The sequence below is a fragment of the Typha latifolia genome, chromosome 3 (genome assembly GCF_019914945.1).
Source record: "Typha latifolia isolate L0001 chromosome 3, TyphaL0001v2, whole genome shotgun sequence".
Taxonomy (NCBI): Eukaryota; Viridiplantae; Streptophyta; class Magnoliopsida; order Poales; family Typhaceae; genus Typha; species Typha latifolia.
Window position 1 is genome coordinate 7,447,081 of NC_133088.1, and position 25,665 is coordinate 7,472,745.

Here is a 25,665-nt window from a genome sequence, read left to right on the forward strand (position 1 = left end):
TCTAAGGCAAGTCCTAGTTCAGGTAGTATAAGTCTTTAGAGCTAAGTCCGAGTATGACTCATTATACTCGACCTCTATATATATAGGGGTTGGACTTCTTTGTTTATTCATTCAAAAATTCAAGCATCCAATTATTGAGAAATTATTTTAATTTTGATTTTATTTTAGGAGTAAGAATAAAATAATCTAGGAGTAGAAGTAACTTAATCATAACCATTTATTTTTCTAGGAATAGATCTAAGTTTCAAACCCTAATTCTACCTCCAACTTATAGCCAACATCACCTCCAGAAGCTACCCTACTTTATGGCCATCCACCACCACCCTTAGTCATCCCCCTCACCTCCGACAACTACTGCAACATTGGATATTTACCAATCTATCCTATTCTAACATTCATCCACTATTTTATTTATATCTTTTCATCTCAACCTTTGATTTATTCATATCTATAACCATTAGACCCTATCTTCCGAGGCTAACACTATATTTTTTATAAATTTTTTACGTTTGAATCAGTCTATATCTATATCATAATAAGCATGCACAAGTATTTGAAGAACTATTCAATGCGGTAGATCTAATCAAGTGGATCTTCTCACTTCAGAAAATTCAGCCACATGGTTCTCCCTTGGATCCCCATTCCTTGTTCTTCTTCTTGAGGATATGCTCTTCATCATCTGAAGTAGTCACTAGTGGTCCTTGATTTAGGCCATCGAGGCACTAGATCCTCAAGATCTACCCATGAACCATCCTCCTCAAAGTGTGGAATCATTGATGGCCTATAACAGCTCGTCGCTAAATCGACTCTCCTTAGTGTTGGTGTGGACAATGTTGGACTTCTACGGCGTGGATCCATGAAATATTCCTAATTTTCCTCAAATTCAATGGGTGATGGAGGTGGAGGAGCCGTTGCTCGAACTGGGGCAATTGTTATTACATTATGGTTTCGGCCTGATCTAACAGCTAATCGAGGGCTAGCACTTATCACCTATGGAGTGCCTCCATGTGGATCATCAAGATGTCTCCATGTGATCTACAAAAGGTTGTCGTGGAAGTCCAACATCATGGTCTGTAACGTAGTGAAGAAGACCTGACGTTTCTCTTAAAGTCCATATCTAGTTCATAATAAGTCCAACATCATGGTCGCATTGGTGAGGCCAATGGTGACGAAGGCCTCATCATGGGTTCTAAATTGAGTTCTACAACCATGGAATCTCCCCCTATTGTCGAGCAGTCGTAGATTTGGTTGTAGCCATGTGTCTGAGGAACCAACTCTAATACTAGATGATGAAGACAGATCTCGGGGTGTATTCACAATGATAGTGGTGGGCAGTTTGGTGATGACAATGATAGAGATGATGAGATCTAGATGGCAAAGATGGAGGATTAATGGTGTTGAGAGAAAGGATAATGATAACTTCAAAAGGGAAGAGGAGGGAGGAGTGAGCCGGTCCTATGGGAATCATTGGTCAAGGAGGGAGGAGGTGGCATTGGCCTTGGCTTGAGAACATGAGGAGGGCAGAAATGAGAGAGAGAGAGGGAAGAGTTAGGGATAGAGACAAGCTAAATATTCTTTGATACTATAGATTAGGTTGTTCTTCACATATATATATACAAAGACTAAACTAAACTGACTTGAACTCAGATTCCCATTACATCAATCATTTTGACCATACCAAATTAACGATTAAGTTCATATTTGGGAGGTACCGAAGTTTGAAGCTCTACTAAAATAGTAGGTGATCTGAAAATAACAAGTGACTAAACCAAGATAAATAGGTTTATTCCAACAAACCCAATATCTCCCATGGTGATCTTGAGTTCTAGCCACATCAATACATGCTAATAAGCATGTACCTTTGAAGGGTAGTATTATAATTATGATTCTTGATATATGGTCTATACAGCACATTCATTTAGAGCCAGTAAAAATGTATCAACGTATATAAAATTTTTCATAATTCGGTAAATCGGTATTAGTTACATAATTTTTGCCCACATCTTCCCAAAATTGCGTCGTCTAGTCTTAAGCTTAACAGTGTAAGACTCGTAATGCTATTAGCTCTCGTCTAAATACGAGTTTTATTGCAGACGTTGTCGCACGTCCTTTAGGTTCGTCACAATTGAATAGTTTTCCCATCCATTCAGTTTCTTGTAAACAAATTACCTGGACTCTTCTTCTAAACATATCTATTAACTCCATAGTTTTCCCTAAGTCTCTACTGCTCGACTAACTTAAAATTTCTTGATAAAAGTTTTTGCACTAGCTGTCAAACTACATAATTAATCCTCCTCTTATCCGGGATTGGGACTGTAGCATGCGACCAGTTAGGGATATACATGCAAATAATGATCATTGTCTGCACGTAAATTGATAGTTGCAAATGGCATGTTTGAAAACAAACGATTGTGAGTTTATCCCACATTGTTTCTTCACATAAGCATCAGTAAAACCAATTCAGATACATGGCGTCAGTATCAATCAACACGGACCCTCAAGTCTTTGAATTGGACACCAGAATCAGGAAACAAGTAATCATGCACCACTGAACACTAGGATCTTAAACTAAATTATACAAAGAAAAGGTTAATGCTGCTATAACTGGGGCGTAGATATTACGAAGAAGAAATAGTTTCTCATGCTAAGAGAGCACAAGAACTGTAAACATCCCAATATGTAGGCCAAAGCATAGGATTCAAGAAAAGAAAGAAGAAAACTAATCAGTACCTAAAATTGATGAACTTCACTAACAATGTATAATTTAGTCCCCCCCAGCTTATTAATGTTTTATTCGTGTTCAAGCAGTTCAACATCAAGAAAAGATTTTCATGGATCCTACTATGTCATCACTCCAGTGAGAAATCAAAAAGCATCATGTGCTTGTACCTCTCACCAGGCTGAACTACAACAGATGGAAAGTTACGCTGATTTATGGCATTAGGAAATCCCTGAGTCTCTAAGCACACTCCTGAATGCTTTCCATATACAGCGCCACCTTTACCCATAACACCGTTAACATAGTTTCCTGTGTAGAACTGGAGACCAGGTGCATCAGTCCATAGGTTTAGAACCCTTGAGCTTGAAGGATTTCTCAGCTTCACCGCTCGTCTCAAGCCAAACTTCTCTTCTCCGCAGTCCAGCACGTAGTTGTGATCATACCCTCCAGGGATTTCATGAATTCTGCTTCCTATTTTTCTTTCAGTTGTGAAATCAAACGGCGTACCTTTAACTGGCATTATTTCGCCGGTTGGAACTGTGTACGCGTCCACAGGGGTTATGTGACATCCCCATATTTGGATCGAGTGATCCAGGACATTTCCAGACTTGTGACCAGCTAAGTTCCAGTAGGTGTGCTGAGCCAAGGAAATAGGAGTAGCCTTACTCTTGGCCACTGCTTCCATGTCTAGCTTCAGCATCATGTCTGAAGGAAGAGAGTAAGTTGCAGTAACACTGACATCTCCAGGATAACCTGCAACATATACAAGGGCAACGCAAGTCAAAAGTATATTCCCCATCGACCAGTGATTTACTAAATATCTTTTCTTTATTAAAAAAGAAAGAAAATAAATTGGTGTTACCTTCCTTCCTATCTCTGCTGTGATGCATGAAAGTAATTGATGGGATTTCACCATTATTATATTCTGAAACCTCCCATAACACTTTGTCAAAACCCTTAAATCCACCTGAAGAAATCAATGCAATAATATCAAGTAATGACAAAATGAAATTAACCGGATGAAGAATTATTTTATAGCTTAAATACTTGTGAATACAAATTTCACATTAATTAAACACATAAACAGCAGCGTAGGAAATGAAATGACATGGAGAATCTGATGGTTGGCTTGCTGCTAATGATTACTGCATAAACAAAAGCATTAGCTTTCAATGGAGAATAAAGGGAACAATATGCCATGTTTTGGAATATTTTGATTTCACAAACAGCATGATGCAATTGAATTTACTCTATATAATAATCTTTAATTCTATTGTGAATAAGAGAACAATTTTGCCTTCAGAAAATCTACAGAATTTGCACCAGATTTCTCTTTGTCATACATTTGAAAGGAAATAGAGAGAACAGACAGCATCTACTAGGACAATGAAATGTATTCTTCCATGACAATTCTCCAAAACATGAGTTCGTTACCAGATGAAAATATTCATAGTTTATTAAAGGCAAACATCATTGTGGCAAGAGGCTGATGTTCTGATATTTGTTGTTTTTGGAAAACATGATACATGGGTTTCAAGGTACAGTGAATGAGAAAAGATTTACAATTTGCAAGACATATACTTCCCACCTATTGTGCACAGGCTATACAAGTTAACCAACTACGAATACAAAACTATGCACCAGCATTCTTAGTAAATATATCAGTTAGTATCTTGCAATACCCAACTGACATGGCAAATATTTATTCGTTATCGGTGAAATTTTTTCTTATTAACCAGTAACTAATTGAGAAACTTGCAGAGAATGACTAATTTCTTATCACTCTGAGAATGAAAATAAAATCCGTTACATATCGTACCATGAAGACTGTTAGGTGGCCTGTTGAGAGGCAAGGTGTACTCTACTCCATTTAGACTAAACCTCCCGTCCTTAATTCTATTTGCCACTCGGCCTACAATGCAGCCAAAATACGGCGCAACACCTTTCTGAAGAAAATATAATTAACTGTTAGTGTCAAGCTGTAATAAAAGAAAATTACATCAAGTCTATATGCGTGTGTGCGCACGTGCATGCCGGAGGGTGTGTGCAGGTGTACTTGCATGTGTGTATAGATATGGAGATATAAATGTTCTTCTTTTGCCACCATGAGAGCATATAAAATAAATCTTTTCTCCGTAAAATTATTTGATGCCAACTTTATATTATGACTCTCTATTCGTGTGCAGTAAGATCCAGAGTCTTTGTCATAGAAATCTTAATATTATTTGATGCCAACCTTTTCTTTCCTCTTAATTTCTTTTTAAGCCTTGTTAGTTTAGTTCGTCCCTGTTTTTTTTCCTTTTCTTTTTCTTTCTTTGCTGAGAGAAGGGTCATTGCCTTTTTTCTGAATTCAAGTGAGTTAATGAATCAGCTAATTACAATCATGGAATTACAATCTCCATAGGAGTCCAGAAAGAGGACATGTAAATAAATCACAAGGGATAGAGTCACCGTCTTTAACAAAAACAAAAAAACACTGTTCAGTATGTCTTCTATGGTTGACAGCCAAGTCTCTGTTCTGTGTGCCTGCTATGATTTGCAGCTTAGTCTGTCGCAGTATTTTATTCGTGGTAGACATGAGATATAATAACATGGGCTAAGTCTTTGGCCAGTTCTATGAAGAGCCTGACGACATTTTGGATTCGCTGTGGATGCTCCTCTTGTAGTTGAGGATGACCACGGGTGAAGCCGAATCACAATCAAGATATTTATTATGAAAGAAAGATAGCAGATGGGTGGGGAGGGAATGGGGAGAGGATGGGAGAGGGGTTGGTTACATGTTAATGAAGAGGACAATTGTTCAAAGCTAACTAGGGAAGATTAAGGCAGAATTTTCCCCTTTTCACTTAATCCACATTACCTGAATGGCCATTCTGAAATTGGACATGGTCAAGGTCTCCATAAAAAATTTGTTATTTTTTTCCTTCTAAGTAAACCACCGAAGGATTCATAGGCCTCCTTGAGCTTCATTTGACTTCTCAGTCACTCCAGTATTCAACAAGTTCAAGGATCAAATGTTGGTTTAACTCCTACCTTTATCTATTTCTCAAGGCAAAACGCCTTACCCATTCATAACTTAGTTTGGATCATGACTTTCTAGGCAAGCAAAGCAGTACTCATTTAAAAGATTGGTGTGGACATCACATTTAGGCACATGTACTCACGTAGATGCAGGATGGAAGCTCATCTAGAAGGCTTTGGTTAGCTGACGATTCGTGAGGGAGAGATTTCACATGAGGGTATTTTAGTCTTTTGCTTGAGAGGCTTTTTAAGTCTTTTGTTTTTTTACGGTTTGCCTATATAAAGGTGTGTTATGTTATCATTTGGATTGATGAATATTATGATATTCTAAGATTTCTACTTTTCCTTCTCTTTCGTTGGTGAATTCCACACCCTATAGGTGGATTCCATATGTTTGTCATTTTATTCTTCTTTATTATCTTCTTCTTTCTCCAATGAAACTACGGTTCTACATCAATTTTGGTATCAAACCTAAAAGTTCATAGTCTATCAAAGCCAAATGTTAAATTTTGGTCCCGTCTCCCGAATTCTATGCCACGCTACATTTATTCTTTGCTCAATCGATCGCCCCACGAATACCAAAATTACGCACATATAGCATTCACGACCTTTATTATTATGTGTTGATAAATAAAATTCAAACACCAGTATGATTTTAATTATAATTCTTACAACCACTTATGATGAAAAAAACAAGAGCTCTACGAAGTTCAACACACAAAGCATGACAAGTTCCGAATCTGAATTGCACAAGGAGATCACTATTAGAGAATGATACGAAGAATCCATCACCACCACAAAATCTTCATGTGAGACTTCGAAAATCATCAAAGTTGTGTTATTCTCGAAAATCATCAAAAGTTGTTATGTTATTCTTGAAAATCATCAAAAGTTGTTATGTTATTCAATAGATCAATCTCTCTTCTCATTGTAGATTAAAGAAAACTCCAAAATTCAGTTTTATTGTTTCCGTTTATCTCTGAATTTTGAATTTCAAAATTTCAAAAATCAGATTTAGAAGATTTTTTTCCTTAATTATCTCAACAATTTTCTTAATTTTTGGTTAAGTCCTATTTTATCAAAAGTTCCCAAACAACCAAACCATTCAAATAACCTTTTCTTTTCCCTTTTCAAGTTTCAAAATTCAGACCCAAATCAATTCCAACACAAAACCAAAGCCACTAGCCTAAACTAAACCCAATCATCCATTCAAACCAGATTCAACCCATAGCTAAAACCCATCAACTATCGGTTAAGCCAAACCCCCACTCAAACCCACTAACCCAAACCCATCAACACTCACTTAAGCCAACCCCACTTAACCCATTAACCTAAACCTATCAACTTCTCTTCTAACTTAAATCATTAACCCATTAACCCACTCATGTGTTCCACGTGACCCTCAACCCAAACCTCACCTTCTTCCTCCGATCTCCCTTCCCCACATCAACCAAGCCGCCGTTATCCTTCTTCCACCGAGCAGAGTTACCCACCTTGACCCCGCTTCATTGAGTTTGTCATCGGCACTAACTGGCCGAGATCTTTGTCACTGCCAACATCATCGCACCCTCAAACTATACATGATCTTCATCGATGGCCAAGATCTTTATTCAAGGCCAACAAACTTTGCATTCGTTGTACATCTATACATGATTTCCTAGTTTGGGAAATTCACGTTGGTGGTCTTTCAGGACATTTTGGATGGGATAAAAACATGGAAGAAGTAAAATATCAATTTTCCAAAATAATCAGTCAATATTGTACTTGTCAATATGCTAAACATCGCAAACAAAACACTGACCTATACACTCCACTTTTTTTACTCGATCGCCTATGGCAATATGTGAGTATGAATTTGTACTTAGTTTACCATGTACTTTTCGCTAGCATAGATCTATCTTTGTGGTGGTAGATCATTTTTCTAGAATAGCTCATTTCACTCCATGCAATAAATCTCTAACATTTCAAACATTGTGAAACTCTATTTTGATCATCTGATCAAACTATATGGTTTAACTGAAACTATTGTGTTGGATTAGGATGTCTGATTTATAAGTTATTTTTAGAAAATTTAATGGCATATGGTAGGCACAAAACTGATATTTTCAACAGCCTATCATTCTCAAACTGAGAATTAGACAGAAGATGCCAATCGTAGCTTGCGAAATCTTTTATGTTGTCTTGTAGGTGATCATAATAGAAACTAGGATTGCATTCTTTCTATAGCACAGTTTGCATATAACAACTCTATTAATAGGTCTATAGGGCATAAATCCATTTGAGGTTGTCCATGAGTATAAAGCTCATAAAACCTTTAGACTTTCTTCCTATGTCTCCGCATTCTAAATTATCAGAATCTGCAAAAGAATTTGCATATCATATCAATTTATTGCATCAAGAGATTAGTAAGTGAATCAAAACTAGTAATCTTCAATATAAATTACAAGCCGATTTGGGAATTCCGAGTTAGAGATTATGTCATGATTTGTATCAGACCCAAGTGGTTTCCTTTGGGTACCGCGAGAAATTACAAGCCTGTAGTGAAACATGTTGGACATAATACTTATTTATAGATATTTTCTCTGATTATGGCATTAGTTCCACTTTGAATATCGATGATTTTATGGATTATAAACCTCTTGCATCCATTCTCGACGATCTATATGACAACTATTTCTAACCCTCAAGATATGCATACTTTAAACCCTGCCACTTACCCTACTCCATTTGCGCAAAAAGAAAAGATATCATTTTAGATGAACAGGTAAATCTGACGCTAATAGAGGTGTTCATTGATTCCTAGTCCAATAGAGAGACTGCCCAGAGTCTAATAGCACATGAATCACTCGTGAGGAGCTTCAGCAAATAACTCCTAACCTTCAAGTGTTCTACTAGAGTCGCCCTCAGCAACACTCGAGAGAGTCGACTTTTTCTCACCCCGGGGGAGTTGGTGCAAACAACACATTCAGACATGTGTACTTGTGCAAATGTGAGAGGGCAGCTCATCTAGTGATGCTTTGGTTGGGCGACACTTCGTGAGGGAGAGACTTCACATGAGGGTATTTTAGACTTTTAGTCTTTTGTTTGAGGGACTTTTTAGTATTCTCCCTTTTCTAGGGTTTGCCTATATAAAGGCATGTGTTATCATTTAGATTGATGAATATTATGATATTTTGAGATTTCTACTTTTCCTTCTTTTTTGTTAGTGGATTCGAACACCCCGTAGGTGGATTCCATAGGTTCGCCATTTTATTCTTCTCTGTCTTCTTTTTTCTCTATTGAAATTTTAGTTCTATATCAAAGATCTTAGAAGTTGATCTCTCCTCTCCCTTGTTGTTCTCTTTATGTTCTCTTAGATAAATAATCGACCAAAAAGCTTTCGCATTAGGAAACAACTATTAAAGTATTTTGACTTAGCATGGCCAATGAGAAGGGGTGAAAATGGGTCAGATGAACATCCACCCGATCCCTTATCCGACCCGAGTTAGACCAGATTCGAAAAAAAAATCCTACCCAACTCGAATATGCATTCGAATACAAGTAGGCATTTTGAGAAAAGCCCTGATATAGATACGGATACGAGTCAAGTAATTTTTCTTGGATACGGATACAGATATCGGATATCTGTTTACCCGCAATATATAAATAACTCAATACTCCATGCTAGTAAGTTGATTACTTGATACTACCTTGACCTGATATACTAACCCTACCCAGCTCCATTTCTCTCTTCTTGAATCTCTCTTTATCGACCGCCTCTATCACCAAAGAAATGACAAAACCTAGGTCATTCTCATCTCTCCCTCAGAACTCAGCCTCTCTTCATCTTTCGGCTTCATCACTAAGAACAAGAAGGAAGAAGATGCATTTGATTTTGGGTGAGGAGATGGTGAGGAAGGAGGCAGAGGAATGGGGGAGACAATGGCCAATAATTTCTCGAGTGTGGACAGGAGGTGGCGGTGGTGATAGAAGGACAAGAAAATGGGTGACAATATAGGCAAAATGTGTGATTTAGGGGGGGCGCCTGTCGCATGTCGGTGTCATCGTGCCCCTCACCTCGAATTACCTAGGGCTATATTTGGTTTGAGGCTAAGCCTCAAACTTTATTAGGTGAGCCAAATTTAGGTACCTTTAATTAGGCTAAAAAAATAATGAACTAGACTAAAATGTAATTATTAATTTTGATGTGATACGAAAAAGTGAAAAATATTAGTTTTAGAGGAAAATAAATGATATATAAAATTAATGAACAAAAATGCCCTTTGACTTTAATGATAAAAGTGATAGATTTAAATCATGTCAATGGTAAAACTGAAATTAATTTGAATTTATATTATTTATTAGGAGTGAACTTGGTTAGGGATAAAAAAAAAAGATAAAAAGATGTTTAGTTATTGAACTTTGCTAGGGGTCTTTGACCAACTTCAGGGAACCCTCATGAGTTCAAAGCAAACAAGAGCCTATAGATACAGAGACCCGAAGTAGGAATCATGACCAGCCATGCATCTCAATATGCTTGAGATGCACGAAGCCTTATTAATACTCTCTCCGTGTACGATGACAAAAATAAATAAATAAAATGAGAATGTGCTTTATTAAATTTTATAACTAATTGCAATGAAGATAGAAAAAAAAACAATGTTAATGTTTTTGAGTCTCTAAATTGAATAAATAAAACTTCTAATCTAAAGCACAAAATCTAAAAGAGCGGAAAGGTAAATAGGTGAATCATAAGTGGAGGTGGAGTCCGGGTTCATCTCGCTCAGTCGCCCCGCTGACTATTACCTGAAATAAATAACAATACAAAAACAATAGAACCCGCGAGCCAACAATTATAGCTCAGGAAGTGGAATCCACTCGAAAACCAAATAAATTTTAATTCATATTAATGCTGAAAAAATTAAACTAAAAGCAATAATATCCATCACAATATGCAATAGGCATGCTCTCTAAATAATAGCGATGATAACAATAGAGAGATGTCACAACTTGTAACCTTGCACGTTTTCAACATATTAACATCTTTTGATATTTATACTGTCATATGTCTCAATGGGTCTAAACCCTATGGATCCACATCAACTAGAAGTCACCTCGAGATGACGCTCGGGACTTTTCTTCATAGCTGATCCGGTTAGGGTCATCAGAGGGTATCACCCTGTGATTAACACACTCTGTCTTTTCCTCTAACCGTTGAGAGAAGTTAGAGTCACCTAGGAAATTTTTTCATTCATCCTAGGACTGTTCCCTAACCCCGCCAGAGTCACCTAAGAAAGTCACCGCAGTGATCTAATTTAGGACTTTCCCCTGGACTTCCAGATAGACTTGAGTCGCCACGGAAAATCGCAAACGATTTATACTGGGACTGTTCTCTAAGTCGTATCAATACTAGTCTCATTTGTATTTTCACAAATTTCAATATTTGCACGAAGTATGGTGATGCACTGAATATAATAATTAAATGCACACAGGAAAATAAAACAATTAAATTTTCGCACGTACGGATGAAATAAATAGATTTGCCCATAGAAATTGCAACAATTTAATTTTTACATATAAGGGTGAAATAAATAATTTGCACACAGAAAATTTACATGGTCTGACAAAAATACGAAATACAATAAAATAAATATGTGAGTGAACCCACTGACCTGAGTCTAGGTAAGACAACCGAAATCTCAAATCTCTAGCTCACGTACTAAAAATCACCACCTTAAATAATAAATAACAATAACATTTTTAATTAAAACAATTATTAAAAATCTTTCTATAATTTAACCCAAGAATAATTAATTTGGGCTAAAATAAGCCCAAATCAATTGGGCTGGGCTGCAGTTGGCCCGCAGCCCACCCCAACTATTTCTTAAATGGATTGGGCCAAGGCCCAATCCAATTAGATAATGGAACATGGTCGGGTTCCTTGGATTCGGATCCAACCCGACCCGAATCCAAACACTAAAAGGGAGAAGATTAGACTCGGGCAACACGAGTCTGTCTTCTCCAAGCCGAAGAGAGAGAGAAAAAGAGAGGAAAAGAGAGGAAAAGAGAGAGAAAGAAAAAGAGGAAGAGGAAGACGCCGGCGGCCGCCGCGGCGAAGGTTCGCCGGCCGCACCCTTAGCTCCCCAACACCCATATGGTACCGCCATCCTCGCGAGGTGGAGGAGAACCCGCGAACGGTGGTCAATCCCATGACCGACAGCGACCGGAGCCACGAGGGCTCCAACGGTGACTGCCCACGGCACGAGGCCAACGACAAGGTGCTTCCAGAGGTAACGGCTGTGACTCGAAGCCGCCGTCCAGCCAGATTTGTCGATGAAGCCGAAGAACCCCCAAATTAGGTATTTTCACTAAACCCTATTATTCTTAAATTAACTTTGAGGGGTGAGAGAAGGCTTACAAAGAGTCATGTGGTGGTCTCCGCTGGCTCCGACGACGCTCCGGCAGGCCGATTCCACGGCGTGACTCCGTCGGTAAAGGAGGAAGAAAAGAGAGAGGAGAGGGCTGAGATCGTTAAGCAGGGAGAGAGAGGGAAGAGATTAGAGTTTAATTTATAGATTAGATGAGGATCAAATCTAATCCGATTCGGATTAGATGAAATCCCCCCCCTAACAGCGCCTCGTCGCGTGCTGGAGAGGAGAGCGGAGGGGCTGCACGTGCATAGCACGTGCACCCTCCTCTCTCATCCACAATTTTTTTTTTGATTCTGACATGCATACTTATATATCTATGATTCTAATGTTACCATGAGATGCTTTCTTTGAATTTATGTAATATTTGGTGTAGTGAGCAAAGGGACTCACAGTTCTCAGTCTTTGATTTCTCTCATATAGCAAAATCTATAAAGAACTTCTCTACCAAGAACAAACTTATAGGGTGGTTTGGACCATGGTTTCCAGTTTCGACCGATCTCGATCCTCGTCGAAACTAGTCGGTTTGCTAGTTTTGGCTGGGGTTTGGTCGAAACCCAATCCGTTTCAGTTGGGATCGGCTGTTTTCCAACCGAAATGGGTGGGAATGGGTCGGATCCGACCCGGGGGACATCAATAATTGATGTCCCTGCCCCCCACCTGCCTCTCTCCCTTTTCTCCCTCTCTCTTTTCTTTTTTTTTCTCTTTTCTTTCTTTCTCTCTTTCTCACGGGTCTCTTTCTCACCGGCGACTGAGTAGATCTCCGATGACCTCGACCTCCGACGACGTTCTCCAATGAAGATTCGACGACTTTGGGTAAGTTTTTTTTTTCAGTTTTTAATTTTTTTTTCATTGTGCTACTGCAGCAGCAGCACCACTGCTGGTGCTGTGCAGCACCAGCAGTGGTAGCAGCCACCTAGTGCTGCTGCAGCTGATGCTGCTTATGCAGTTATGCCTCAGAAATTTTAAACTATTTTTTATTTTATTTTGATTTTTGTTTATGTTTTTTAGTTGCAGAGTTAAAATATTAATGGCTCCAAAAGAGAAGTCATATGATATCGACATTGGGTGGCAACATTGCAGCATTATTGGGCAAGATAAAAGACGTTTTAAATGCAACTGGTGTGGAAAAGAAATGAGTGGTGGTGTCGGCCATTTGAAAGAAAATTTAGTTGGAAGACAAGAAAATATAGCAGCTTTCAGTCAAGTGTCCTTAGAAGTTAGAAAGCAGATGTTGGCTCATTTAATTAGTAAAAAGAAGGATAAACAATCTGCACAACAAAGAAAGTCAATGGTTCGTGAAGAATTGATGCATAATCCTATACACATTGATAATGATAGTAGTGAGCAAAGTGAGGAAGATGATGAGGAGAGACAGATGAGGAGGGCAATGAAAGAGAGAAAAAATATGCATAGAGAAATATAGATTAAGAGCTGGGCAATTCAGTAATACTAAAGTTGCTGCAGCTATATCTAATAACACTCCAGCTGAATGGTGGTCACTCCAATGTGAAAGAAATTGGACTACTTTCTCCTTAATCCACACAAAAATACACACCCGATTGATAATGGAAAGATTAGAGAAGTTAGTTTTTTATTATTATAATATGAGATTGAGGGAGAGAAATTTAAGAAGAAAGGCAGAAAATGAACAACTGATTGATTTAAATCATATTTTTGATGAAGAAGACCTCTTGACTCATAGTTAGATGAGATATTGAGAGAGACCACGATGAGAGCATAGACTGGTACGAGTCATTTAGCAACGAGAGATAATATACCTACTAATACTAGTCATAGTCCTGATGATACATATAGTGGTGAGATTGTTCCATCTACATTTGTTGAGGAAAGTCAATGAGGCATAAGGATTAAAGATACAGAAACTGAAGATATATATGCATATCAGCGACGTCGTCATGAGATGCATTTTGGTTCCTATGATTATGGTACATCGAGTATTTATTGTTTGGAGCTATCACAAGATCTATATGCTAGTTATTATCCTTAGTATCCTTAGTATTCTCAAGCACAAGATCTAAATGCTGGTTATTATCATTCTCAAACGCAAGTCACACAACAAAATCCATACAATATGACTAGTATAATGGAATCACTTTTTAGAGCATCAGGTCCCAGACATCAATATTTATAAACTTATAGTGATTATAATGATGAAGACTATAGAAATTTACAAGAACCAGCTCAGTATTCAACAAAGTTTTAAATTTTGAGTAAGGTAATACATTTTTTAAGTTTTTAGACTTCATACGTGAGTACTTTTTTTTTCTTATTTTTTTGTCATTTTTTCTAAATTTTTCAGCATTTTTAAATAATATTTAAAATTTTATATAATTAAAAAATAGTCTGATCCGATACAACTGATATGGCCGATATGACCGATACGGCCAATACATATCATTTTTCTGGACAGCCGATATCGATCCCGATCCCGATACTTGGAACCTTGGTTTGGACCAATCTACAAGGTATTATCTCCTTTGAACATATTCATGGTTTCTTATAAATTGAACTCTTCATTAGATGTCTTTTTTCTTTCAACACAGTAGCTTTTAACTAGATTTTAAATATGAGTCGATTGATGGATAATAAGTAGTATGTAGGCATGAGCTAGAAATTTCAATATCAGTTTTCACTTTGGAGACTTCCCTTTTCATATTTATATGGTGTGGTTACTTTCAAACAACCATGCCCTACATTTCAAAGGTAGGTTATACTTATTTATTACCATTATAAATTTCACAAATAATATGATGTCCTCATGTAATACTTATCTGATGACCATAAAAGTAATGGGATGATAATAGATTTTGTTTTCTGAGGAAGCCATTTGAGTTGAAAGATCTGATTCGTATTCGTATCTGTTTAAGATTCGATCCATATCCGACCTTCATCGGTATCCATTTAGTTACAATAAGATTTTAAATTTTGTTATCTATCTAATATCTGTATTTGAAACAAAAATATTAGTCCAGATATAGGTTGAGCATTATTTAATTGTATCTTATCCATTTTCACCCCTACCCACTAGGCAAATGATAGATAAGAGCAACGTTCTATCTTCTAAGTATAGAGATTGTTTTCTCACGTCATAAAAGATAGTACGTACCCACAGCAGCCACTTTAGTTTCGAGCTATCTTTCAATTGCATAAAATTATAAAATAAAAATAAAAATTTGGGTAAATATTCTAAACTCAAAAAAGTGATAGAAAATTATGTTGGTAATTTCATGTATTTGACATGAATTTTTTATTAACTTTGAGCTAAGTTTTAAGTAGGGCCCACGCATTATTAATGATGATTTAATGGTGAAATTAATTTAGCTCAAAATGTACTTTATTGTCATATATTCACTTAATTAAATCCATGAAGAGAAGTGAATGAAAATTGGCTCTAAAGTGAGTATCATGGCAATGGAAAAATAAAGAAAAGTAAGTTTAGTACCATATTAGATATTTGAGAAATGTTAGTATAGTATATAAGTAACAAAACCTATTTTGTGGGTAAAGGTTACTATGCAATTTAACTCACACGCGCACACCGCCCGGCGCGGCTCGGCTCGGTTCAGTTCACACACACGGGTCAAGTCCAATTTTAATTTTCTGGTTTATTTATAAAGTCGAGTCCTGCATATTTTTACTATAGAGAGAGAGAGAGAGAGTACACCACAGTTCAATCGAGGCATTAGAAAGCTGCTTCCTTCCAGTGCAAGGCAGTCGTTGTATCCTGGGGGACCGACGTCTGCTGTTCCAGAAGCAATCGGTGGAGGGCGAATTGGTCTTAAGAAAATAGTGTCCAACACTAGACTCGACTATTCAAAATTTTATATTCTGTAAGTTCCGGATTTGTTTTTTAACTCTTTGGAATTAGATTGTTATCGCAAAAAAAAAAAGAGTACTATTCCCCCTATCACTACTACTCCAGTACCTACAGTTCATGGAGAAAAGCTTGAGAAGTTCTGTGGTGTAGAATTTAAGAGATGGCAACAGAAAATGCTCTTTTATCTAACCACCTTGAATTTGGCTAAATTCTTACATGAAGATGTGCTCGAACTCCGAAAAGAGGAAACTGATAGGCAAGTAGTTGCTGTAGTGGATGCGTGAAAGCATGCCGACTTCCTTTGCCGAAACTATATCCTCAATGGACTGGACAACTCGTTGTATAACGTGTATAGTTCACTAAAAACGTCTAAGGAATTATGGGAATCTTTAGATAAGAAGTACAAGACAGAAGATGCCGGTGCAAAGAAATTTGTAGTTGGTAAATTTCTTGAGTACAAGATGGTTGACACTAAACCAGTGATTAACCAGGTGCAAGATCTTCAAGTAATAATTCATGAGATTCATGCGAAGAGATGGTGATTAATGAATCATTCAAAGTGGCGGCTATTATAGAAAAATTACCACCTTCTTGGAGGGATTTCAAAAATTACCTAAAACACAAGCGCAAGGAAAATGTCACTTGAAGAACTTATTGTCAGATTGATGATTGAAAAAGACAATCGTATTGCTAAAAAGAAAATTGGAAGTCAGTACGTGTCAAAGGCAAATATTGTGGAGTCCATAAAGGACAAGAAAAAGGAAGCATACCGGCGAAGGCTCTAAAATTGGCAATGCAAAAAAGTTCAAGGGCAAATGTTACGTCTGTGACAAGCAAGGGCATCGTGCTCAGGATTGTCGCTTGAGAAAAAAGAAGGAGAACTCTGAAAAGAAGAAGCCACAAGCCAATGTAACTGAAGTGGAACACCTTCGTTCTGATGTCGATGACATGCACGTCTCCACTATTGTCTCGGAAGTAAACCTGATTGGTGGTAATCCTAAAGAATGGTGGTGATACGATCACACCTCTAGCTATGGAGCTCTGATACCAGCTTGATACGATCTCTCCTTTAGGGCTAAAGATCGATCTTTTCTAATTCTCAGATCTGGACTAGATCTTGCACGGAACTTTGAAATAAGATCCCGAAATATTCTGCCGTCGGATCGACGTGAAATTTGATATGTTTTAAGCCCAGAAAAGAGATTTCCAATAAATCAAGTTTCAGGCGAATCGGAGTTGGGGATCTCGAGATATTGTTCGTTTAGTGGACGAACGTCAGGATGCTCTGTTTTGGATCCGTGGATGGAGGCACGAGATCTTAGGTAATGGTGGATGGTGGAGGACCGGCATTAATGTGGTGGCACTGGTGAAAAGTGATGGTGGAAGGGTTGTGGTTGATGGAAGGATTAGGGCAAGTGTGGGATAGATTGGACGAAGGGGGAGAAGAGGGCCACCCCTAAGGGACTAGGGTGATTAGCCGGATGAGGGAGGTTAGAAGCGGCGTCGCCGGGGATTGAGAGAACGGGAGCGAAGAAGACGAAAGAGGCAAGGCAAAACTCAATCTCAATAATCAATAATCAATTTGGTTGCCTACCACATCCTTTTATAGGCTAACCAACAACTCAAATTAACCCTAAAAACATAATTTTCATCGACCGCGTTCGAACTCACTCCACCCGCGTTCGAACGCGACTTACAGAAAACTTATTTTAATGGAAATTAAACACTAAAACATGAAACAAAAACACTCCTAAAGTGGATCCATGCTCGAGACGACGTCGGTGAAGTCCGAATCGTATCAATCCACCACGCTTTCACAACCTTGTCCTCAAGGTTTGAAGTTTGTGAAGCGATATTTGAACTCTAGCTCAAGCTCCTCCATGGTATGATCTTCTGCATTGGTTCCCCACATATCTGAAGATATAGGAAATGTTGGTGCTGAGAAAGAGGCAAGCTCACTCGTGTTAGGTTGGCGCGAAAGGGCATCAACCGCTCGATTCTCGATCAGCAAGTTCCAAGTCAAGCTCGGTCCTATCCGTCACCGCGAGTCTTTCGGGCACGCAAGAGAGGGGTAGTGCGACCATAACCACCTCAAAGGGGTTCATCCTCAGTCGAGCTTGGATACTTGTACTCCAACTAACCCAAGGTGGAATTCGGGTCGATCTACATTGAGTCCACTTGGTCTCGGGTGGTCGAACCAATTGACTCAATGTCAGTTCAGCAATAGAAATCTGGTGCATCCGATTGCGCTCGGGAGGTCGAGTTAGATGCAGTTGGTGGATCCAGATTAGGTTCTCCTAGTGACTCAAGTTAGGTTCAGCTAGCCAAACTGATTGTTGGTTGTGCTCATAATCATTCTGCCCACTCCATGGATTAGGATCCGAGTCAAATGTATCCTGGTATAAGCAAACTCGTCTTAAGTCAAGTAGAGGGTTTCTGATCATGTCCCTTATTTGACTTAACTGAGTCCCGAAGTCCAGAGATGACTCCCACTTGACTTGACCCCTTTGGCTCTTAGGTCCAACCCAACTAATGTCTAGCAATTCCACCTAGTCAAGCCCAACAATGTAGCCTTCTTAAAATTCTAACCACTTAGAGTCTTCAAAAAAATTTGAAATCCCTAATCTTTCTCTCTTAGTTCCATCTCCATCAGCCATTGCCATAGGAGTTGCCTTAGCACGTGGCAGCCTTGGCTGAGTAGTGACCACCTCCAGTTGTTGCTTAAGTAGGGTTCCCGACGATGTGGCAGTAGTCGGCGGCGATGGAAGGCCGAAGTTGGCCCAAAAAATAAAATCTTCAGGTCCTTCTCTGTCCCATTGCAACCATGGCAAGGAGCCTTTGGTCATCCGGAATACTACAATAGTTCTTTGGTGAGGCCCTCTTGGGGTGGCGACGGTTGACCGCCGTGGAAGGCCGAGGTTGACAAAAACAAAATCTTCATCTCCTTCTTCATTTTGTCGTAGCCATGGCAGGGAGCTTTCGATCGTTTGGGTGAGAAAATTATTAGCCCACAAGGTCTTTACGAGGCCGTCGAGGCCGGTGCCGCCGTGGTTGGAAGATTGCGGCCTTCTCCTTCGAGTTGTAGCTCGGCGGGGAGGTGCAACGTCATCGCCGGTGATGGCACTATCGCAGCCGACCGTCGATTGACCGAGGAGAATGGTGGAAGGTCACTAGAGGCCATACATGATTTCTTCATAGTTGCCGACGCCGTGGTTGCAAATGAAGGTGGTGTAAGGCGGCCCAAGTGCCGGAACTTGCGGTTCGGGATCATCTCCCTCACCACCGATGAGGATTCCCGATGAGGAATATCCGGCGGCCACGTGTGGTCTTCCTCCATTCAACGGTGGTTCGCACGGTTGTTGACTCGTCGAAGAACTCCGTTCGACATCAAAAGAACATTTCCAACCGTCGAGCTTGCCAAAGGAAACCGCTGCCTTGAAGCTAGATTCTTCGCCGTTTCTGGCAGGATCAGGAATGGTGCAGCCAGCCCTTCACAGTTTGTCGACGAGGTCTCCGATGCATGGGAAGATGTGGAGGTTCTGAGGGCTGCTACAATGGTTGAGGATCCCATTGTAGCCGACAGCCGTTTGTTGCAGCTAACCATGGGTCGAGGTGTAGAAGCTCGATCTTGCCTGATAGCCGAACTCTCCCCAACTTTTGTGATGAACGGGGAGGCCGTGGAGGATGTTGGGTATGTTGTAGAGGGTTCCCCATGCTGCCTTGTGATTGCCCTACTTGTTGAAGAAGGTTTCGGCCACGCCCGTATTTCCCACAGCATCTCCATCATCATTTGATTATTGATGGCCATCTGTCTGGAAAGAGACCCCAACACGGCTTGAATACTAGGTTCCTCCGTATTCCGATTAGATCGGGCGGTTCCACGGGTGGAAGTCCTTGCAATCGTTTCTCCCTCCTCTATTGGGAGAATCTCTTCTTCATCATCTCGCCGTGCAGCCATGGATCTGGTTGTCGTAATTGGAAGCGCTTGTCCGAGGAAAGGTGCCTCTGATACCAGCTTGATACGATCACACCTCTGGCTATGGAGCTCTGGTACCAGCTTGATATGATCTCTCCTTTAGGGCTAAAGATCGATCTTTTCTAATTCTCAGATCTGGACTAGATCTTACACGGAACTTTGAAATAAGATCCCGAAATATTCCGCCGTCGGATCGACGTGAAATTTTGATATGTTTTAGGCCCGGAAAAGAGCTTTCCAACAAATCAAGTTTCAGGGAATCGGAGTTGGGGATCTCGAGATAGCGTTCGTTTAGTGGACGAACATCAGGATGCTCTGTTTTGGATCCGTGGATGGAGGCACAAGATCCTAGGTAATGGTGGATGGTGGAGGACCGGTGTTAATGTGGTGGCACCGGTGAAAAGTGATGGTGGAAGAGTTGTGGTTAATGGAAGGATTAGGGCAAGTGTGGGATAGATTGGACGAAGGGGGAGAAGAGGGCCACCCCTAAGGGACTAGGGTGATTAGCCGGATGAGGGAGGTTAGAAGCGGCGTCGCCGGGGATTGAGAGAACGGGAGCGAAGAAGACGAAAGAGGCAAGGCAAAACTCAATCTCAATAATCAATAATCAATTTGGTTGCCTACCACATCCTTTTATAGGCTAACCAACAACTCAAATTAACCCTAAAAACATAATTTTCATCGACCGCGTTCGAACTCACTCCACTCGCGTTTGAACGCGACTTACAGAAAACTTATTTTAATGGAAATTAAACACTAAAACATGAAACAAAAACACTCCTAAAGTGGATCCATGCTCGAGACGACGTCGGTGAAGTCCGAATCGTATCAGGTGGGTAGACACTAGAGCTACTTGACACATTTGTGCCAATAGGTGGATGTTTTCGTCTTATAAAAAGCAACAGATGAAAAACTTTACATGGGCAATTCAGCAACTTCCAAGATGGAAGGAATAGGGAAGGTTGTGTTAAAATTGACTTAATGAAAAGAACTTATTCTTAATGATGTAATACATGTGCCTGACATTCGAAAGAATCTGGTTTCGAGATCATTATTGAGTAAGAAAGTTTTAAGTTGGTGTTTGAGTCTGATAAGTTTGTACTTATCAAAAATGACTTGTATGTTGGAAGGGGCTACTTGTCAAATGGCCTCTTTAAGATGAATGTAATGACTGTAACTCCAAAAATAAATAAAGAGGAATCTTCTTCTTACTTGCTTGAGTCTTGTGAAACTTGGCATGGTAGATTAGGACATGTTAATTATGGTACAATGCGTAGATTAATTAATCTTAACATGTTGCCTAATTTTCAAATTGATTTAAATAAAAATTGTGAAATATGTGTTGAAGCCAAATTGGCTAAGACTTCGTTTCATTCCATTGAACGAAGTACAGAACCTCTAGAACTTATATATATTGATATATGTGATTTGAAATTTGTTTAAACTAGAGGTGGAAAAAAGTATTTTATTATTTTTATTGACAATTGCACAAGATACTATTATGTGTATTTACTAAGAAGCAAAGATGAGGCATTAGAAATGTTTATACATTTCAAAATTGAGGTTGAGAACCAACTTAGTAGAAAGATTAAAATGCTAAGAAGTGATAGAGGTGGTGAATATGAGTCACCATTTGCACAAATATGTGCAGAAAATATAATTATTCATCAAACAACGGCTCCTTACGCTCCACAGCAAAATGGTATTGCTGAACGTAAGAATAGAACTCCGAAAGAGATGATGAATGCCATATTAATAAGTTCTGGTTTACCCCAGAATTTGTGGGGGAAAGCTTTGCTTTCTGCTAATCACATTCTCAACCAGTTACCCCATAAGAAATTGGACAAAACACCTTATGAGTTATGAAAAGGTCGAGAACCTAGCTATAAATTCTTAAGAGTGTGGGGGTGCCTAACAAAGGTTGCAATTCTAGTTCCTAAAAGAACAAAAATTGGACCTAAAACTATTGATTGTATATTCATTGGTTATGCTCATAATAGTAGTGCATATCAATTCCTGGTTCACAAATCAGATAATTCTGAGGTACATGAGAATACAATTATTGAGTCTAGGAATGCATCATTCTTTGAGAATATATTTCCATATAAATATACATCAGAAGTAAGTTCTCTCAAAAGAACTTATGAAAATAAGTAGGACCAAGAGTCTATGCAAGAAGGAAATGATAATGAACCTAGACGAAGTAAGAGGGCAAGAACTTCTATGTCTTTTGGTCCTGATTTTCTAATATATTTGTTAGAAAAAGAGCCTCAGAGTTATAAGGAAGCAATGTCTACTCCCGAAGCTCCTTTATGGAAAGAAGTTATTAATAGTGAAGTTGAATCCATTTTGCAAAATCATACCTGGGAATCGGTGGATCTTCCACCAGGGTGTAAATCTTTGGGTTATAAATGGATATTCAAAAGGAAGATAAAAGCAGATGGTTCAATTGAAAAAATACAAGGCGAGACTTGTAGTTAAAGGATATAGACAGACAGAGGGAATAGATTACTTTGATACATATTCATCTGTAACAATAATAACGTCTATCCGATTAATAATTGCTCTTGCAGCATTATATAATATGGAAATACATCAGATGGATGTGAAAACTACATTCTTGAATGGTGAATTAAATAAATAAATCTATATGGAACAACCCAAAGGGTTTGTGACTCCAGGACAAGAGACAAAGGTGTGCAAATTAGTTAAGTCTCTTTATGGGCTTAAACAAGCACCTAAACAATGGCATGAAAAATTTGACTTAGTTATGATGTCAAATGGTTTTCACATTAATGAATGTGATAAATGCGTTTATGTGAAATGCACTTCAGATAATTATGCCATTGTATGTCTATATGTGGATGACATGATAATAACTGGTAGCAATATTAATGTCATTAAAGCTACCAAGAACATGTTGGCTAACAAGTTCGATATGAAAGATATGGGAGTTGCAAATGTGATTCTTGGTATAAAGATAACTAAGGCAACTGAAGGGTATGTTATATCTCAATCACATTATATTGAGAAATTACTCGATAAATTTGATAAAGATAATAACAATATAGCTAGAACACCTATAGATGTAAATCTTCATCTCACAAAGAATACAGGTGAATGTATATCTCAGTTAGAATATTCTCAGATAATAGGCAGTTTTATGTACGTCATGAATTGCACTCGTCCGGATATTGCGTACTCCGTGAGTAAACTAAGTAGATATACAAGTAATCCAGGGAGTGATCACTGGAAGGCGATAGTTAGGGTACTCAGATATTTGAGATACACCACTAAGTATGGATTGCACTATTCAAGATGTCTTTACTCTTGGAGGTGCATCTATTTCATAGAAATCTTCTAAACAAACATGTATAGCTAGATCTACTATGGAATCTGAATTCATAGCATTAGATAAGACTGGAGAAGAAGCATAATGACTTCAAAATTTCTTAGAAAATATTCCTATGTGGCCAAAACCTGTGTTCGCAATTTGCATACATTGCGATAGTCAATCGACTATAGGAAGGGCACAGAGTCAGATGTATAACGGTAAGTTAGGACATATATGTCGTAGGCATAATACAGTGCGATAGTTGATCTTAAATGGTATAATATCCATTGATTATGTAAAATCAAATGATAACATCGCGGATAACTAAGGGTTTAACAAGAGATCAAGTATATTGTTCATCGAGGGGAATAGGTTTGAAGCCTACCACCTAGAGTAATGACACAACGGCAACCCAACCTAGTTGACTGGAGATCCTAAGATCTAGGTTCAAAGGGACAACCGAGTTGTAGGGGCGTTCTCTGAAATCACTAAGGAATTAAATTTCCTACAACTTTCCTATGATGACATAGTGATAAACATGTACTAAGTGTTAGGGTAAGCAATGCTTTTAATGACTCTTATACTTTGGAAATCCAAGTGGAGTATGGCAGGATACTCTTAATAAGAGGTCACCTATATGAATGTGAAGTGGGCCGTTTCTATGAGATGACTAGGCTAAATCTCTAGAGCACTCAAAGAATTACCAGACGCGTCCAGGGCCGAAATGGACACAACATATAGAACCAACTGTGTTGAAAAGAGCTGTGTGCGTATTATTGTCTTGGTTTATATAAAAGCTGAACAGTTCAAGACATCATGTTCACTGGTTAGCGAATAAATTCAATAATACTTCACTATGGACGGTTCAAAGCCAAAAGCTACCTATCCTGATGTAGTAACTTTTCATTGTACTCTCGATCAAGTCTGCATTTCATATGCATTTTCAGCCAATTCATTCATGTGGGGGATTGTTGGTAATTTCATGTATTTGACATAAATTTTTTATTAACTTTGAGCTAAGTTTTAAGTGGGGCCCACATATTATTAATGATGATTTAATGGTGGAATTAATTTAGCTTAAAAAGTACTTTATTATCATATATTCACTTAGTTAAATCCATGAAGAGAAGTGAATGAAAATTGGCTCTAAAGTGAGTATCATGGCAAAGGAAAAATGTTAGTATAGTATATAAGTATATAAGTTAGTATAGTATATAAATAACAAACTTCTTATAGGCTTTGGGCCCCAAAAGGGGTACCTATTGTGTGGGTAAATGTTATTATGCAATTTAACTCACACGCGCGCGCCGCCCGGCCTAGCTCGACTCGGTTCGCACGCACGAGTCAAGTCCAATTTTAATTTTTTTTTTGCCTGATACGGGATCTGGTTTGGTTCGGATCTAGTTTGGTTCGAACCCGAAATGATGCATCCCTTCACAGTATAACTGTTACCTTTTACATCTTTTCGCTGTTTAATAGGTTTGGGTTCATTTATAAAGTCGAGTCTTGAGTCTACATATTTTTACTAGAGAGGGAGAGAGAGTATAGCACAGTTCAGGTTCAATCGAGGCATTAGAATGCTTCCTTTCCAGTGCAAGGCAGTCGTTGTATCTTGGGAGACCGACGTCCGCTGTTCCAGAAGCAATCAGTGGAGGGTGAATTGGTCTTAAGAAAATAGTGTCCAACACTAGACTCGACTATTCAGAATTTTATATTCTGTAATCGGTAAGTTCCAGATTTGTTTTTTAACTTTTTGGAATCAGATTGTTATTGCAAAAAACAAAAATAAGATTAATATGAAAATATAGAGTAATATAAGACAGTAGAAAATCATATGAAAATTGTTAATACTCAGAACCATCTTTGTCAGTGGCAGCGGTGGTAAATTAAAAGAGAATAGAGGAAAAGAGGAGCAAACTTACAACCACTTGGAAAATTGACTCCGGTGACTAAATTACTGTACAAGTAATTATACATACAAATGTCTGCGTGTTGAGGGGAGAGCTTACGATATATGGCTCCATTGTGTCGAAACCCAGAACGACGTCGGCGGCGTTTCCTGAAACCAAGTGAAATTGACCAAATAAATAAATAATTTTAGAAGAGATTTAGAGATGAAGGGAAAAGAGATCTGGTGATGGTGGCCGTGCCGATATTACTCACCATGAGCATCGGGGACGAGAAGGGAGGTGATGGTGGCGCCCCAGTTGCTCACTTTCACCTTGATGTTGCCTCTGGAGAGCTCGAACACCTCCACTTTCGTCTCGTGTTTCTCCGCCATGATCTCTCTGCTTCCTCTATAGTTCCCTTTCGTTCCTTGCTACTCGATCGTATTTTTGGGACTTCCTTTTCGGTTACGGAAGACGT

General features: G+C 38.7%; 1 protein-coding gene across 1 annotated transcript; it reads right to left on the minus strand.

Moving 5' to 3' along the window:
- Nucleotides 1–2,753: 2,753 nt before the first annotated feature.
- Nucleotides 2,754–25,665, minus strand: LOC140784838 (uncharacterized). The gene is made up of 5 exons (XM_073132427.1): nucleotides 25,462–25,665; nucleotides 25,308–25,357; nucleotides 4,539–4,665; nucleotides 3,582–3,686; nucleotides 2,754–3,472 (listed from the first exon to the last, which is right to left on the minus strand). The coding sequence occupies exons 1-5, from the start codon at nucleotides 25,577–25,579 to the stop codon at nucleotides 2,850–2,852; spliced, it is 1,023 nt and encodes a 340-aa protein (XP_072988528.1). The 5' UTR covers nucleotides 25,580–25,665; the 3' UTR covers nucleotides 2,754–2,849.